The following is a 16796-nucleotide window of genomic DNA, read 5'->3' as shown; positions in this document are numbered from 1 at the left end:
TACATGCGCGATAGCCCAAAAATGTTAGAGTGACTTCCTAATTCCGCTTAAAAGGGTAATTTCATCCGGGGATTATTGGGGGATGGCTTAAATACACGGAAAAATATCATTTTTGGGACTTTTGATACAATTTTGACTTAAGGAGGACAAGGAGACTAAGGAGGAGTTGGAAGAACACAAGCACAAGGATTTCATCATTCCTTCCTCACTCAAGATCCGAGTTTGGATTGAATTTATGTTTTCTTATACTTTAGTTACATTTGTAAAGAACTTCTCCATGTCTATGGAGTAGATCCTTTTGCATTTTGATAGATTTGGTGAATTGATGATTGTTTGTAGATTATAACTCTATTTTTATGTATTTGAATCATTTTCGGAAGATTTAATTATTGCATCTATATTCACTTGTTCTTGTAATCGAAAGAGGCATAACTTGTGATATCTTTGCATTATTTTGTTGGTTGAGTTTATAGATTCTTCTAAGTAATTGAAGGAGGCTAGCTAAATCATTGATTAAACCTAGTTAGGAGAATAATCAAGAGAGGTTCTCCCAAAGACCAATCCATTAGGCATTCTTGCATATCTTCACAGACCTTAAATTGGTTCATATTGTGAGGTTGAGACTTAATCGAGAGAGGAGTTTCTACCAAATAATTGTACTGATAATAGAGTGAATTCGAAAGACTCACTTGAACATTAGAAGTGAATTATCTAGAGTTAAATCCCAGACAATTATCTTGCACCTATCCTATCAAAATCTCATTTTCTCCCATTGATATCTTCCTTTGCTTAGGCCTTGCTTCGATTGTCATTAGTCAATAGCTTTAGATTTTAGATTCTTAGTTAAATTCTATCATTAATCATATAAATCTCAATTGTTTATTCTCCTGGATAGCAATCAAGATAGAAACTACGAAAACACTGTTTAAATCCAATCCCTATGGATACGATATTATACTATACTATCTTTGACTAGCGAGCACAATTTAAGTGTGTGTTTTGTGCTCATCAATCACCTGGAACTTTGTATCCTTGACGACCCCTTCTGCAAATGTGGTAAGTACAAATTTTCCTTTTGTAATAACACTTGAATTATCAAACTCGGACAAGGACCGCGATTTTGTTATGACTTTATCATTAGCTTGTATTTCATTCACCACCCTCAGTAAAATGATATTCACTGAGCTACCCGGATCAATCAAATCTCGTTTTACGTTACTATCATGTACAAGTAAAGATATTACTAGTGTATCATTGTGAGGAATCATCAAGCCGTCCACATCCTCATCATCGAATATTATATTGTCGCCATCCAAGACTTGGCGAACTCGCTTTCCGTGAGTAACCATGACTTTTGATGTCTTTTCGTGGCTGTATATGATACTCCATTGACCTCATCTCCTACAGTTATAACGTTGACTGTTCTTTTTGGTGATGGAGGTTTTGGGGGCTCTTGTCTATTATTCATGTATGATTGTCTCCCTTTCTCACTGAACAGATCAATAAGATAACCTGCTTCAATAAATGCTCGACCTCTACTTACAGAAGCCTAAAATCTGTTGTTCTATGGCCATGATCATTATGAAATTTACACCAGGAATCTGAATTTCTTTTGCTTGGATCTGATCTTATTTCTTTAGGCCATCACACCTTATCCTACATACCTCTTAAAATAACCATTAACTCGGAGGTGCTGATGTTAAAGCTGTAATATCTTATTCTTGCTTGCGTATTGGAATCATTGATTCAGGCATCTCATTCCTTTTTGAACCTGGATGAAGAACTCGCGTCTTTTTGCCTTGGTCTTGAATCGAATCATGCACTCTCCTGTTTAGATCGAGAGTCTCGCCCTGTATGTCCCATCTACGGCTTGTACCTATTTTTACCGGACCTCCTTTCTGATTATGAACGTCTCGATCCTGGTCTTTCATCGGCCCTTGGCTGTGCGACCGTACCTTCTTCTATCCGCAGCTTCGTACTGTACCTGTTGTACACATCGTTCCAAGTTGTTGCGGGAAATTCTCGCAAACGTTTTTTCAACCTCCTCGTGGCTTCTGAACTTTTCTCATTCAAGTTGTTTGCAAATGCCATAGCCGCCCAGTTATCAGGTACTCGAGGCAACATCATCCTCTCCTGCTGGAATCTATCTACGAATTCCCTGAGGATTTCTGTACTCCCTTGTTTAACCTTAAAGATGTCTTCCATCCTTTATTCAATTTTTTGAGCTCCCGAATGTGCTTTTATAAATGAATCTACAAGCTTAGCAAAAGAATCAATAGAATTTTCAAGTAAAAGAGAATATCACGTTAACGCTCCATTTGTGAGTGTTTCACCAAACGTTTAAACCCAAACCGATTCGATTTCATGTTTGGTTAAATTATTGCCTTTCACGCTGGTAGTGAACGCAATTATGTGATCTCGAGGGTCAGTTGTTCCATCATATTTGGGAATATCATGCATTTTAAACTTTTTGGGAATTGGTAAAGGTGCCGCACTTGGCTTCCAGGGTTGTTGTCAATACTTGTCAATATCCACCCCTTTGATCACGGGGTACCCCAGGTATCTGCTCTATACGATCATTTTGTTCCTTCAATTGCTTCTTCAAAGTTAGCACTAAACTTTGTAAATTAAAATTATCTAGTGTACCTGACCCTCAATCACGAGATTCATTAGGAATTTCTCCACTTCTAGAATTATCAAGCTCTGAATTCGAGTTCTCCAAAGTCATTGTATTAACTGGTGGAGGAGTTTGCGCCGCATTGGGTAATCCTTTGACAAAAGCTTGCAGTGTATTGTTCATGTGTTCCGCAATCAATTGCTTTAGAGCGTCTTGCTCCATGATTTGGTCGTTTCCCTGCTGATCATCAGCGCGTGAAGCGGACCTTTCAGGTGAACTTCCACGGGACTGTTGAGGGGATCCCGTAGGTATGTGGTGTGGTGGAGCTGCACCTTGTTGGTTCACTGGTTGTTGTCGTTAACGGTTGACATATTTGGTTGTTAAATATTGGAAAGTGAACAGATTATCAGATTCCCGGTAACAGAACCAATTTGTTCAACTCAAAAATAGATTTCTCAGTCAAAGTTAATATCTAGAAGAAATTCGGTTAATGATAACCAAGATTTACTTCACTTTCCCAACAATTTGGAAGAATAGATCAAGGAATGGAAATAATTGAAAAAGAAAATATGAAATGAACTGATAATCACTCCCAAAATTACGGCTTAGAACTTTGAGAGTAAAGTAAAGAATAACTGTATAAATTTCAATAATTGTCCCCTCCATTACAAATGAGATTTCAGTCCTTATATAGGAGTATACAATTATAACGGTTCCCTTACTTAATTAGGGCTCACTAATGGTATTAATTACCTTGATTGCCCGTTATCATATACAACTGTAACGGAAACATTTATGATTAAAGAACCTTGTAACTGTACCGATTTCCCTTCCTTATTTATGATAGGTTCGTGTATCTTCCCTTTTTCACAACTATTATTTATTTTGTTCCTGTTTCTCCTTTTACAGCTGTCAGATCCGTTTTTTTCCTCAGTATAATCCCGTGGGTGTTTCTCCCGTGCCTTTTTCGCATTCTTTAACTCGTCTAATTAAGAACGTCACTTGTCATTACATCGATGTTCCATGTACCATGCCCTGTCAGCTTGTTGATAGTCCACGTGTCATATCTTTTTTCCACCAATACACTGGAGATTTTTGATTTATCATGATTAGGTTTCTGAGATCTGCATGTTTTTTCAATACACGAGCAAAAGTTGACTATATCAATCAAATCAACTAAGCCTCAGTGTCCACCTAGTTTGGATTGAATATATGAATCACCTGTGTTTATTGCGCTTTGTTCTGTATTCAGAACATTCATTATAGTATGGCCGATTTTATGCTGATTGAAAGCCTACAGCAACCCTCCTTCTTTGTCCGAGTTCGAGACAGTATATTTGCAAAACTCACATAGGTAAAGTTCAAAAGTTACCAAATAATTTAATAAGGGATGAAGTCATCAGCTCATGAAGCAAGTTATAATAAGCATAAGGATAATGCAGAAGAAATACTAGATGGAATCAACAAAAAAGAGTAAGAGAGCATTTTACTATCACCAAAGAAAATGTTTTTCCAGATTCTAAGATCAAAAGATTTACAATTTTTATTATCTATATGTATCAGGTTTCAGAGTTATGCAGACAGTGATGCAGACCAATAAATAAACATCACTAAAACACTATGATCTTTAGTAGATGAATCAAATTAAATCTCTAAAATTAGAAATAACTATCAAAGAGTACCTGAATAGTGTTCTGTTTTCTGAATTACATCATGTTATAAAGATGCCTCCCGCACTATAGAAGTAAGATCTGCTATTTAGGGGCCTACAACTCAGCCTTTGATTTCTGTTTCTTTTTTCCCCTTTTTTTGTTGGTTTTATTTCCTCTTCTGTCAAATGGCTTAGATGATAAAGTTGTTTCAAGTGGCATACAAAAGCCTAAAAAATAGTTTGAATTTCCAGAATCCTCACTTGCACCTGATGAATACAAGTAGTGTGGAGACACCTGAAATCCAAAACTGAAAAGGAATTTTAAAAATTTTATGGTATGAAATTATAGTCTATATAATGTGAATTATAAGTTAAAGAGTATTCATTCAGTAGAGTAGACTTGAAAGAAGCAAGCCAATTCTTCAATTTCATGTGTAGTGCTCCTGCAGTGCTTTCGATATGGATATCTTTCTTTTCCTAAGCTCACAAACGATTTCATCCGGGTAAATTCCAGTATAACTATTTAATAAAATAATTACCACTAATCATCTGAGGAACTAATATGGTGTCATCACACACGGTTTTGCAAACTAAAAAAAAATAAATTATATTATATTAATATATTTTTATTTTAAAAAGTTACAACAACAACATACCCAGTATTATCCCACACCGTGGGGTCTGGGGAGAGTAGTGTGTACGCAAACCTTACCCCTATTTTGTGAGGTTAAAAAGGTTGTTTTCAATAGACCCTCGGCTCAGGCAAACACAAACATCACATTAATGAAAATATAGACATGAAGGGACAGTACCAAAAAGCCATATAAATGCAGAATAAAAATAAAAAGATAGTAAGGTGATCAACAATGAAGGAAACAACGGTTAGTTATAAAAACCTATTACCAACAGAAAGCGAGACTGCGTGCCAATACTACTATTATGAACACTGTAGACTACCTACTCTACTACCCTAATCCTCGAATTCCATACCTTCCTATCAAGGGTCATGTCCTCGGTCAGCTGAAGCTGCGACATGTCTTGCCTAATCACCTCTCTCCACCTCTTCTTTGGCCTACCTCTACCTCTCCGTAGGCCCTCCAATGTCAACCTCTCACACCTCCTCACCGGGGCGTCTGTGCTCCTCCTCCTCACATGACCAAAACCACCTAAGCGGCGCTTCCCGCATCTTGTCCTCAATAGGGGTCACACCCACCTTGTCGCGAATAACCTCATTTCTGATCCTATCTAACCTGGTGTGGCCGCACATCCATCTCAATATCCCCATCTCTGCTACCTTCATCTTCTGGACATGAGCGATCTTGACTGGCCAACACTCAGTCACATACAACATCGTTGGTCTGACCACCACTCTGTAAAACTTACCCTTAAGTTTTGGTGACACCTTCTTGTCACACAAAATACCGGAAGCGAGTCTCCATTTCACCCATCCCGTCTCAATACGATGTGTGACATATTTGTCAATCTCCCCATCCCTGAATATAATTGTACATATATTAGATGTCAACATCTTTTAAAATTAATATAAAATTAATATCAACTTGAGACCGGAAATAGAACTTCAACTTACAAAACAGTGAAACACCATTTGATTTTGTTGAAAATGCTCAAGTGTTGTCGGTTTGAGAAAGTTTACTGGGGGACCTAAGTACTGCGCCCCTCTCCCCCCAAATGTTTTAGTGGAAGCAGTTGTAATTTCAAACAAGAAATAAATCCTATTTTGATTGGAGTTTAATAAATTATATGTATCAAAAAGAAAAAGAAATTTTTACACTACCACTACAATAAAAGGTGAAATTTGTGATACTGAAAATAAGATAGGTTCATAACTATAATAGGTAAAGATGATATGATAGTTTAAAAATATTCATTAACGGTCAACGTGTATAATTAAACTGAATTTGAATGTTTATCTACAGGACAAAATGGTAACTATGAATTTAATTGATCATTCAGAGAACAACATCCCAGGATAGGCAGTAGGCTATTTTGCTTGTAAATTAATGATATTGGAAATTTTAATATATACATGATTATTAACTTGCTAGTAAAACTCGCAATAGTTTAAGGGTTACCACGTGCGATGGCTATATGTAAAACATTAATTCAGAAAAGAAGGTAAGGACGAGAAGAATTAGTAAGGATAAGACAAACAAAAGAAACTGCCGTAAAAGCAAAAAACTATTGACTCTTAGCTAAAACCTTGCAGGAAATGATTTGATTAGTCCAGACTTAGGTTTGAAAACCTACATTAGAATTTTTACATTGCTAAGCTAAAAACTAAAATGAATTCAAATAGCCCCTAAAAAGGAAAGGAAAAGACATATATAAGAAAGAAAAGCTAAACTTAGTGCTTAAAACTTGGAAACAAAACATGACTAGGGATTAGTAGCTAATTAAGGGGTCAAGTGTAACACTTGTTAATTAATTAGTAGAATAACTAGTGGACATTTCACTAGGACAAGGTGAAGAATCCCATAGCAAATTCGACTTCCATGCATCAATATCAGCATTAACGGGAAATCCAATAACAGATCTAACATTTCCCCACTGTTCTTGCATATGATCCACATTCACATTTGGTAATTCTTTCACCAAATTTCCTGCTTCTTGAATTTGATTCTCTTCAATGTTCTCTGGTAATGTGATTGAAAAGTTGTTATAATCTCCAAGTATGGAGGATGACATGTTTAGTAGCAAAGAAGAAGCATCAATATTTAGGTTGGTACATGAATTAGAGAGTGTATAACTTGTGGTGGAGTCATGGTTTGAGATGGAAATTTGTTGAGGATGTCTATGACTAGTAGTTATTGGATTTATGGTTCTATAAGGAGGTAAATCTATTGGAGAGAAGCTAGCCATAGATGAGTTTTGTAAGTCATTGCTAAATTGGATGGCTGAACTTGCACTCTTGGCTATGAATGACATTTCATTTGGTGTGAAGTGGTTACTTGTTTGAAAGTATGGTGTGGTATTTGAGGATATTTGAGGGGACACCCAAGAATGAGAAAGAGCTCTGTGTGTATTGGAGTTAGCTTTCTTGAATATCCTACAAATTGCCCATGAGTCCTGAAAAAAGTCCAAGAAAAATAATCACAATTACATTAGTAAAACAACTATCTTTCTATGCGATTTAAGCTAGTGCCTTTTTAACAGCTTCAATTACCATGGTCAACTTAGATCAACTGGTGAGCCTGAGATCAACTTAGGACATGACAAAATTCTATTTCAAACAATGTAACTTCTCTCTCATTTCTAATCTTATCTAATTTTGTGTGATTTGGTATAACAAAAGTAAAAAAAAAAAAAAATACTAAAAATGGAGTTTACATAAGCTTACATTAGGAGGAATATTTTTGTCCAAAAATCTCTTTGGTGTGGAAGAGTCAGTGATGGAAGGCAAGCGAAACTCATGCATCATCCAGTCAGTTTTCGTCCCTTTAGCTGCTCTACCTTTGTAGAAAACCAGTGATTTCTTTAAGCCAATGCATTTTGAACCTTCAGAAGAGTAGATTGGCCTGTCAGTTCCTGTGGCTTTCCAAAAACCAGCCCCAGTTACTCTATTTGGCCTTGTACTATTTCTATACTTTCTATCCCTTGGACAGAAGAAATACCATTCTCTCTCTCCAATAGTTGCCAACTCTGTTTGAAAAAAATAACATAAAAACAAAGGAAGCAGTTAGCTATGTGTTTCATCTTTTGTGAACATGAAACAAAGAAAGTGAACAAAAAGAGAAAAATACAAAGACCAAGGACAACATGAAAGTACAAGATAGAGTTTCTTTCATGAGAAAAAACTAGGAAGTGAGAGAATACGTGAATTTGAAAACCAAAAGAAAGTACATCCATGAAATCTTGAAACAAAGTATATGAACACCGAGACGTCTAGTGGAATGGTAAACAAGAGATCTCGAGCTCGGAAAATGAAGTTCTCTTTGGTAGAAAGAGCTTAAATCCATAGTGTTTTACGATGCGAATCTGAATTAGACAGAATGATTAAACAAAAAAAAACGAAAGCGAATAAAATTAAGTTTTTCTTACTTGGAAGATCCCATGGATCAAACTTATAGATGTCAAGTTGCTTAATAAGCTCAATGGAGAGAGTTTTGTGTTGTATCTTTCTCCTAAGATAAAATCCTACTAATTCTTCATCTGTTGGATGAAAACGAAACCCTGGAAGCATCATTTCATCTATTTTCCCTTCTGATTCATTTCTTTTCTCTTCCATCATTCTTTTTCCTTGTCTGAAATCTACCCACAACCCTTAAAAGGAAAAAAAAATCTCTTCCCCTTAAAGAATAGTGAAGAAGATATATGACTGAAGTCACTACAAAACTGATAACCCTAAGTAGACAAGCTGATAAGCAACTAATTTAAATCATAAATTTTCTTTCTTTATATTACAGTATACTTGAAACTCAGAAGAAGAAAACTATTTAGGAAGTAGGTGTTATGCAGTTAAAATCAGATAAGCTCAAAAGAGAAGTCCAAGTTTAGATTTTAGAATATGATGTTCACTTATAAATTGGAAAGCATTATATGCTTCCCGAGGAGGGGTCTGCCCCCGAAGGATAAGCCACTTTTTATGGTGACTTTTAAAGCCTACTTGTTTTTCGTATCTCGTTTGAGTCTTACACAAGCTTACAATTTTTTTGTCACAGTCCAAATTAGGGGCGACAAAATGGTTAAAAGAACGCAGTTAAGTACTCATATTATCCACTAAAAAATAGGTTGAATAATGAACTTTTTTAAAATGAGTCAAATATGGATAAGAACCATATTATCCATTTAGAAAATGGATAACCAATGGGTGGGTTTAACTTTTACATTTGTAAAGTCTCAAATTGGGGGTTCCTCAAGTTTGGGATACTAGGAATTCTCCCAAAAGTGTTCATATTCAAGAAGTCATGGATAATATGGTTACTATATTATCCGTCGGTTAATCCATTTTTAATCCGTATTAAATATGGGTCGGGTCGAATAATTCATCCGTTTTTTCATTTTCCGTTTTCGACCCGAACCATATCCAACCCGACCCGTCCGTTTGCCACTCCTAGTCCAAATTAAAGGCTCTCTCTTGAGCCAATATTACTTTCTTCCTCCTCAAATATTAATCGTGTCTCCTTCCTCCCATCCCAAATTAAATATTACTACTGTAGTTGTTTTTGGCAAGCTGAATTTATTTTTTCAAACATATCCTTACTGTTTCAATTAGTAGCGTCAATTAAGTGAAAAAATATAAGGGAAATGCCAGTAAATATTGATCGCGATTTAGACGAATATGTATAAAAAGAAATATTACTCTGATAAGGCTATTAAATTTCTTTCTTAAAGAATATACAAAAATCTTAAAAGACAGGTAACATGAACCGGAAATTCGTAGTAGCATTATAATTAGCAACACCTATCAAGAAACCCTAAGATCAAGAAAATGGATTCCTAGAAATGAATGACTCATTTCTCACTTGAATGCCTTGTTGTGCCCATTTGTTATTTGTTTAGTCCAAAAGGAAGAATCTCAAGAATCATATATTAAGCCCTTCTGGAGATTATGACACAAATGGGTTTTTCATGACTTTATATATTAAGCTTACGACAATTATTATTTTTTGCATGAGTTAAATAATGTATATCAAAACAATACAAACTTCCATAAGTATCTATATCTTATGAAGTAAGGGTTTGAATAGCTATTTGGCACTGACCAAAAGCAATTTCCAAGGCAAAAGCACAATATTATATTTAGGTGTTAAATTCTCTGCCTAAGACTTATGATTAATTTAATTGATTAGAAGCTATGGTTACTCAGGATCCAAAAATCCCATTTCCTTCTATTCCATTCTTTCTCAGCTTCTATTCCACTGACTTGTCAGACGATTGAATATATATATTCAATTTTGTGTTAAATACTTAATTGATTGATGAAAGATTCTCCAGCTAATAATGTAAGGGGCATTTCATGAAATCTGAAAGGGTATTTGAGGGATATCACAAGTCCAAAATTAATTGGAACAATGTAAACTACCAATTTGACCTTTTAAAGGTCCACATGTATAACCCAATGTGATTAAATTAATCAAAAGCCTTTTGTCTTTTTTTGTGGACTTCTTGCATCCCCACTTTGAACTTCTTGACATTTTCACCCTTGAAACTTTAATTTTTTTGGTGGAGAAATTCAGAAATTTTAGCATTTGGAACTTTTGACCTGATTATTTTTTTCTTACCATGCTTAGAAATGCTGATAATTAGGAGCATGAGGAATTGGTACATTTTACGCTCAACGTTTCAAAGAAGAGCACAAGGCCATAGAAAGAGTGGAGGTAGTCAGACAAGCAACATGGATTTGGAGGCAAAACATTTGACGTTGATTCTACTTAATCAAATAAACAACATTTTATAGTCATTCACTTGATATATTGAACTTCATACAAGTAGTTACGAAGCGCCATCAACCAAGATCAGATGATCCGAATGGACCAGACATAAAATCATTGTATATCTATTTTATTTGGGCCTTTTCATTAATTTCTGTACTACTAATTACTTTGTAGCATCAGGATATAAACACCGTTTATAGCTATGCTCTTTTACACGGTCTTATAGTTATGCTCTTTAACTGACTTGTGGATGAATTACTATATATAGAGCTTGCATTTTTCTACACGCCACTAGTGTAATATATATATATATATATATATATATATATATATATATATATATATATATATATATATATATATATATATATTCGAACAAATTTACTGTAAATTCGACAAGTCCCTAAATACTTTATTGGTCTGGCTTTGTATTTCAATATGCATAAAGTGTAAAAATTATTAGCAAGCTTATTAGAAGATTAGTGTTGCAAATTCCTTTCAACTGTACATGACTAGCTAGCTGTATTTTATTTGCTTCTCTTACCTTTCTTTGGAGAGTACTATTTCTTTTAGCACAGTAATTTCACATGCATGGCATCTGGTCTAAAGGGTTTACGTGTCCTTTAACACACAGTAATTTTTTTTTATTAACTACTGCTTTTGGTTGCTAAAACTGACATTGGTTTTAGCAGGTCAATTTAGTAGGTGGTAATATGTATTTAATTGATGGCCACACGAGTCAATTTTCTTCGATCTTGCGACCTCATGGAAAACCAGGTCATGGATTTCCTGCTACTTTAAAGGCAATTATGTAACTTTTACCATAATATATTAATAATCAAAATATAAGACAAAAACTTTGAATATAACCCTTATATTAAGTTCAAATTTTCAGGTAGTCATTATCATTTAGATATGTTTCTCGTACTTCAGTCAAGAGGGCAGAGTCACGGTGTCGGCTACGGGTTCGGCTGAATTCCTGTAGTTTTGGTTCATATCATGTATTTGTCTTAAAATTTTCATTAAATATGTACAAATTATTAATTTAGAACTCAATAACTTAAAAAGATTAGGATCTCGAACCCATAAATTTAAAATCATGACTCTGCCAGTGACTTCAGTTGCCAACCATGTCTAAAAAGTAGATAAAATAAGAACATACAAAGTACTACTATTTATTTAAAGGTGGAAGTTTCACTGAGTTAAATGCCAAACTCGGAGACTTCAAACTTAGTGAAACTCCAGAAATCTAATTCCTCGTTTTAAACCAAATCTTGTCTGTTCTTTGACCTGGGCCTTCCCTTCCATAAGCCAAGTTTGACATTGGCATTTGAGTCGGTTAATTCGGCGTTTAAATAAATATGGGGCTCTTTTCACTCAATCATATTTTAGACTTATCAGTGTTCGAAGAGTTATAGTATTATTTTTTGGATATATAATTTTTAATGTTTATATTCATTTATAGTTTCTAAATATGTTCAGAGTTATATTTGAGTTCATACAACCCCTAAACCTTATCACATTTGTGTAGGAACAGAGGAGTATCTTCTACTACACAAGCAAAGCTGAAAATTTGTTGTTAAAAAAAACATCCAAGGGTCACGGCCAGTTCTTTCTATTCAAAATTTCAAATTCTTAACCTCTTTGGTCCTCTTAAAATTGATAGCACAGAATTTATTTTCTTCTTTATACCTTTCTTTTTTCATATACAACAATAATACTCGAAAAGTTAATAAGTATGCTTTAGGTTGATGAAGTCCATTAAATGTACTTTATATTTCAAATCTCATTATTTGGGCGTTCAGTTAATTATTTTGGGATAATCGAGTATGAAAATTATGAGCCTTTTGTAACCAGGAGCGGTTTCAACCCCAAGGCAATTAAGTTCTTGTTTTTTGCACCAAAAAATATGAAGTCTCAAAAATTACTCCTATTATATAAATTATTATTAGTAATTATTAATGGAAAATTAAACTATGGACCTCGGTAGGAACAACAAATTGAGCCCAAAGTTTTCGCATATTTGGGCTTGTTAGGTAGCTAGCCTTCACATTTAGAAATCAACAAAGTAGCCGTTTTTAGGAACACTTTTTAAAACATACTATTCCAAATTTTCAATATATTTAAAATTTGTCCAGAATTGACGAACTTCAGAACGCTCTTCATCCTCCTTATCTTCCTCCTTGCAAACTTTAGCTACATTAGTAATTTGAGTACTCTTACTCTAAATACATATATAAAAATTTATTAAAATTTGAAGTTTGCTTTAACAATTCTAATGATGTGGACCAATATAATGGCAAATTGAATATAATGGCGTAAAGTAGTTATAAGAGTCTATTTCACTATTGAACTTTGTTATTTTCTATGTGATTTGAAGTTTGATATGTTTCGAGTTTAGGATCACGGGTCTGAAGTTTAAATATAACAATTCAAAAGTCAGATCTGAACGTTTGAAGTTTGAAAAATCTGACCCGAGGTCTGAAGTTTAATTCCGTAATGGCTAAATTTTACTATGTATTTTGTAAATTTTGATTATGTTTTAAATAGTGGTCTTAAAAGGGGACATCTATCCACTTCGCCGTGGTCATTAACTCCTCAGGTTTTAACCAATTCACTTTAGTCCTTGAATTTATAAACATAATTTTAACAAGCTAAATTAAAAATGTTCTTCAGTTAATTTTTCCTTAAAATGAAACCAAATCAATTAGTACCTCTTAGATATTTTGGCTATGGTGAACAGAGAAGATCACCAAACAAAATTTCTTAAAAGTTACTCCCTCCATCCAAATTTACTTGTTTACTCCTCTAAAAGTAGATTTTCACTTGTCCATTTTGGAAAACTAGTGAATAATTTATTTTTTTATACCTATTTTACCATTATTTGTTGGATATTGGGTTTGGGTCGCTCATATGGACTGACTCGACCCATTTTAAAGGAGATATGATTAAAGTAAGTTACCTAGGGAAGGTTTAACTCCTAAAAAAAATCTATCACACGTTGCAAAGAAACCGGGAGCGTGGTATCAACATGTGATTAGTTTATCGGTAGTTTTTCTCTGACAACTTTCCTTCTCTATAAAATCAAGACTCTCCTTCCACAGAGTTTTTACTCTGTGCAATTCTCCCTAAAAAGGAAAAAAATACCGAAAGAAAAGAAGAAGGCATATGGGTCGCCCATATGGACTGACCCGACCTGTTTTAAATGGGATATGATTAAAGTAAGTTGCCTGGGGAATGTTTAACTCCTAAAAAAATTATAGCACGTTGCAAAGAAAATGAGAGCGTGGGATCAATGTGGGATCAGTTTATCGATAGTTTTTCTCTGACAACTTTCCTTCTCTATATAATCAAAACTCTCCTTCCACAGAGTTTTTACTCTGTGCAATTCTCCCTAAAAAGAAAGAAACACACTGAAAGAAAGAAGAAGACATTTAGTTTGTGAAATAATATTTCTTTCCTAAGAATGACGAAGTTGGACTTGAGCAATTGATTAAAGAAGGTTCTGCAAAACTTTTGCTACTTTAACAAGTATACAAATCTATGTCCATGTTACTGTTTTAATCTACATTGGTATCATAGCAATCGTTGTACGTTCTATAATATGAATGCGCAAGTTAGATCCATTAAGTTTAATCTTTCGTACACTAATCTTGCGATCTCATTGATGCTATAGATGGTTATCCAAATCTTAAAAGTTTGATTCAATTTGATGAAATCACTGTTTCCGTACTTGTCGTAATAGTTTTGTAATTCTTTCTACTAAATGAAAATTCGAATAGAGTGACAGAAGAAACAATTGCTTATAAAAATAAAAATAAAAAATCAGGTATGAAAAAACAATAGTTGGTAACAGAGTCATCTGGGGTATGTGAGAGTGACTGAAAACCCAATTGTGGTACTGAACGACTCTTCTATAACATAACATTTGTTATGAAATTAAAGTAATTTAGTAAAACATTAACAAGATATGTTGTTATGAAATAAAGCAATTTAATAAAACATGAACAAGAAATGGAGATAGAGCAAAGGAAGAGATTTTTTTCTTCAATTGTGTGTATTTTCTTATCTATTACAACGCCTTTATATAGGCATGAAAAGTGAAGAAAAATATGTCATTGAATATGTCATTAAGTATAGAAATATGTCATTGAATATGTCATTAAGCATTTGAGAAAATTACGGAGGAAGAATAGACATCCACCATAATATGGGTTTTCTTATAACACTCCCCCTTGAATGTCCATAGATAATGTGCCTCGTTAAAACTTTATTAGAAAAAAATCCTATGGGAAAAATTCCCAGTGAAGGAAAAATAGTACACATGTTTAGAAATACGCCTTTTGGTTGCCTCGTTAAAAACATTGCAAGGAAAACCCAGTGGGACAAAACCTTATAAGGAAAAAAGAGTACAACGCGTATTAACCTCCCCTGATGAGAACATCAATTCACATCCTTGAGCTTTCGCATCCCAATCTTGTACACTAGTTTCTTGAAGGTTGACATCGGTAGAGATTTGGTGAACAGATCAGTCATATTATCACTTGAACGGATCTGTTGCACATTGATATCACCATTATTTTGAAGATCATGTGTGAAAAATAACTTTGGTGAAATTTGATTTGTCCTATCCCCTTTTATGAATCCTCCCTTCAATTGGGCTATGCATGCTGCATTGTATTCATATAAAATTATGGGTAGTTTGTTACACTTCAAACTATATTTGTCTCGAATAAGGTGTATTATAGACCTCAACCATACACATTCTCGACTTGCTTTATGAATAACAATTATCTCAATATGATTAGATGAAGTAGCCACGATTGATTGTTTAGTCGATCACCAAGATATGGCAGTGCCTCCATATGTAAACACATAGCTTGTTTGAGATCGAGCCTTGTGTGGGTCAGATAAATACCCAGCATCGACATAACCAACAAGATCGGGACTGCAATCATTGTCATAAAATAATCTCATATCAGTAGTCCCTTTTAGATACCGCAATATGTATTTGATTCCATTCCAATGTCTCCTTATAGGAGCAGATCTATATCTTGTTAAGACATTAACTGAAAAAGTTATGTCAGACCTTGTAATGTTAGAAAGATACATTAGTGCACCAATTGCACTAATATATGGTACTTCGGGACCAAGAAGCTCTTCATTATTTTTATTATTTTCAAATTCTTTCTTTAAATAGTCTACTGCTTTAGGAAGCTCCCTAGGAGTTCCAATGATATTTAAATCATCAACATACACGGTGATTATAACAAATTTAGATCCAGATCTTTTTATAAAGACACAAGGACAAATTGAATCATTCTTGTACCCTTGTTTCAACAGGTACTCACTCAGGCGATTATACCACTTGTGCCCTGATTGTTTCAATCCGTATAAGAATTTATGAAGCTTTATTTAATAAATTTCTTGGAAACCTTAATATGCTTCAGAACAATTTAAATCCTGCAATGATTTCCATTATATGCATATTATGTTTTTCTTGTATTGCCAGATTAAAACCTGAAATGGTGACATCCACCATAGGAGAACATGTCTCTATATAATCAATGTCAGGATATTTACAAATCTTCTTGTGACACAAGTTATCTTTTTGTCTTTAGACTTGACCTTTTTTTCCGTACAAGAACACATTTATACCTCCACTGGCTTTATACTTTCAGGTATTGGGACTATCCGTCCAACTTCATATTTTTCAGGTGAAATTAATTTTCATTGCGTATTTTTCATTTGGCCAATCATTTATCTGTCCAAATTTCATGACAGATTTGATCTCAAGATCTTCGTCAATAATAATAATATTGAGCGCTACATTATATTAACAATATCGTCGACGATCATTTTATATCGGTTCTACTATTACCTAATAAAGACATAACTTAGATCTCTTTATCTTATTATTTTCAGGTACCTGGGTCTCTCCCATGAGGTTTTATGAAGTGTTATGTTGTGGTGCTCTTCTAGAGCACTTGCCTTCTTATTATGACCATCTTGAACATTTGCTCATCTCCTTCTTCAAGGAGTTTTATCTTTGGAACCGATTAGTCTATTATGCTTCATGCATGCCATAGACTCTATTCATTATGAACTTTATTTTATTTGGAGCATTAGCAGC

General features: G+C 34.2%; 1 protein-coding gene across 1 annotated transcript; it reads right to left on the bottom strand.

The window, feature by feature from the left end:
- Window positions 1-6487: 6487 nt before the first annotated feature.
- On the bottom strand, window positions 6488-8748 carry LOC104087313 (protein FEZ-like). Its single transcript, XM_009591736.4, has 3 exons — window positions 8328-8748; window positions 7627-7928; window positions 6488-7355 (listed from the first exon to the last, which is right to left on the bottom strand). Exons 1-3 carry the CDS (start codon window positions 8515-8517, stop codon window positions 6711-6713), a joined length of 1137 nt encoding a protein of 378 aa, XP_009590031.1. The 5' UTR covers window positions 8518-8748; the 3' UTR covers window positions 6488-6710.
- Window positions 8749-16796: the final 8048 nt, after the last annotated feature.

The sequence above is a fragment of the Nicotiana tomentosiformis genome, chromosome 11 (assembly GCF_000390325.3).
Source record: "Nicotiana tomentosiformis chromosome 11, ASM39032v3, whole genome shotgun sequence".
In the NCBI taxonomy this organism is placed as follows: Eukaryota; Viridiplantae; Streptophyta; class Magnoliopsida; order Solanales; family Solanaceae; genus Nicotiana; species Nicotiana tomentosiformis.
Note: the sequence above shows the minus strand (reverse complement) of the source record. Positions and strands in the feature narration are given on the sequence as shown.

Excerpts from the sequence above, each read along its gene's own strand:
- LOC104087313 (XM_009591736.4), bottom strand. The coding sequence starts at position 8,517 with ATGATGGAAGAGAAAAGAAATGAATCAGAAGGGAAAATAGATGAAATG. Across the intron at positions 7,929-8,327 it reads TGATCCATGGGATCTTCCAA|AGTTGGCAACTATTGGAGAG; the intron begins GTAAGAAAAACT and ends TTTTTCAAACAG. Across the intron at positions 7,356-7,626 it reads ACAAAAATATTCCTCCTAAT|GACTCATGGGCAATTTGTAG; the intron begins GTAAGCTTATGT and ends GACTTTTTTCAG.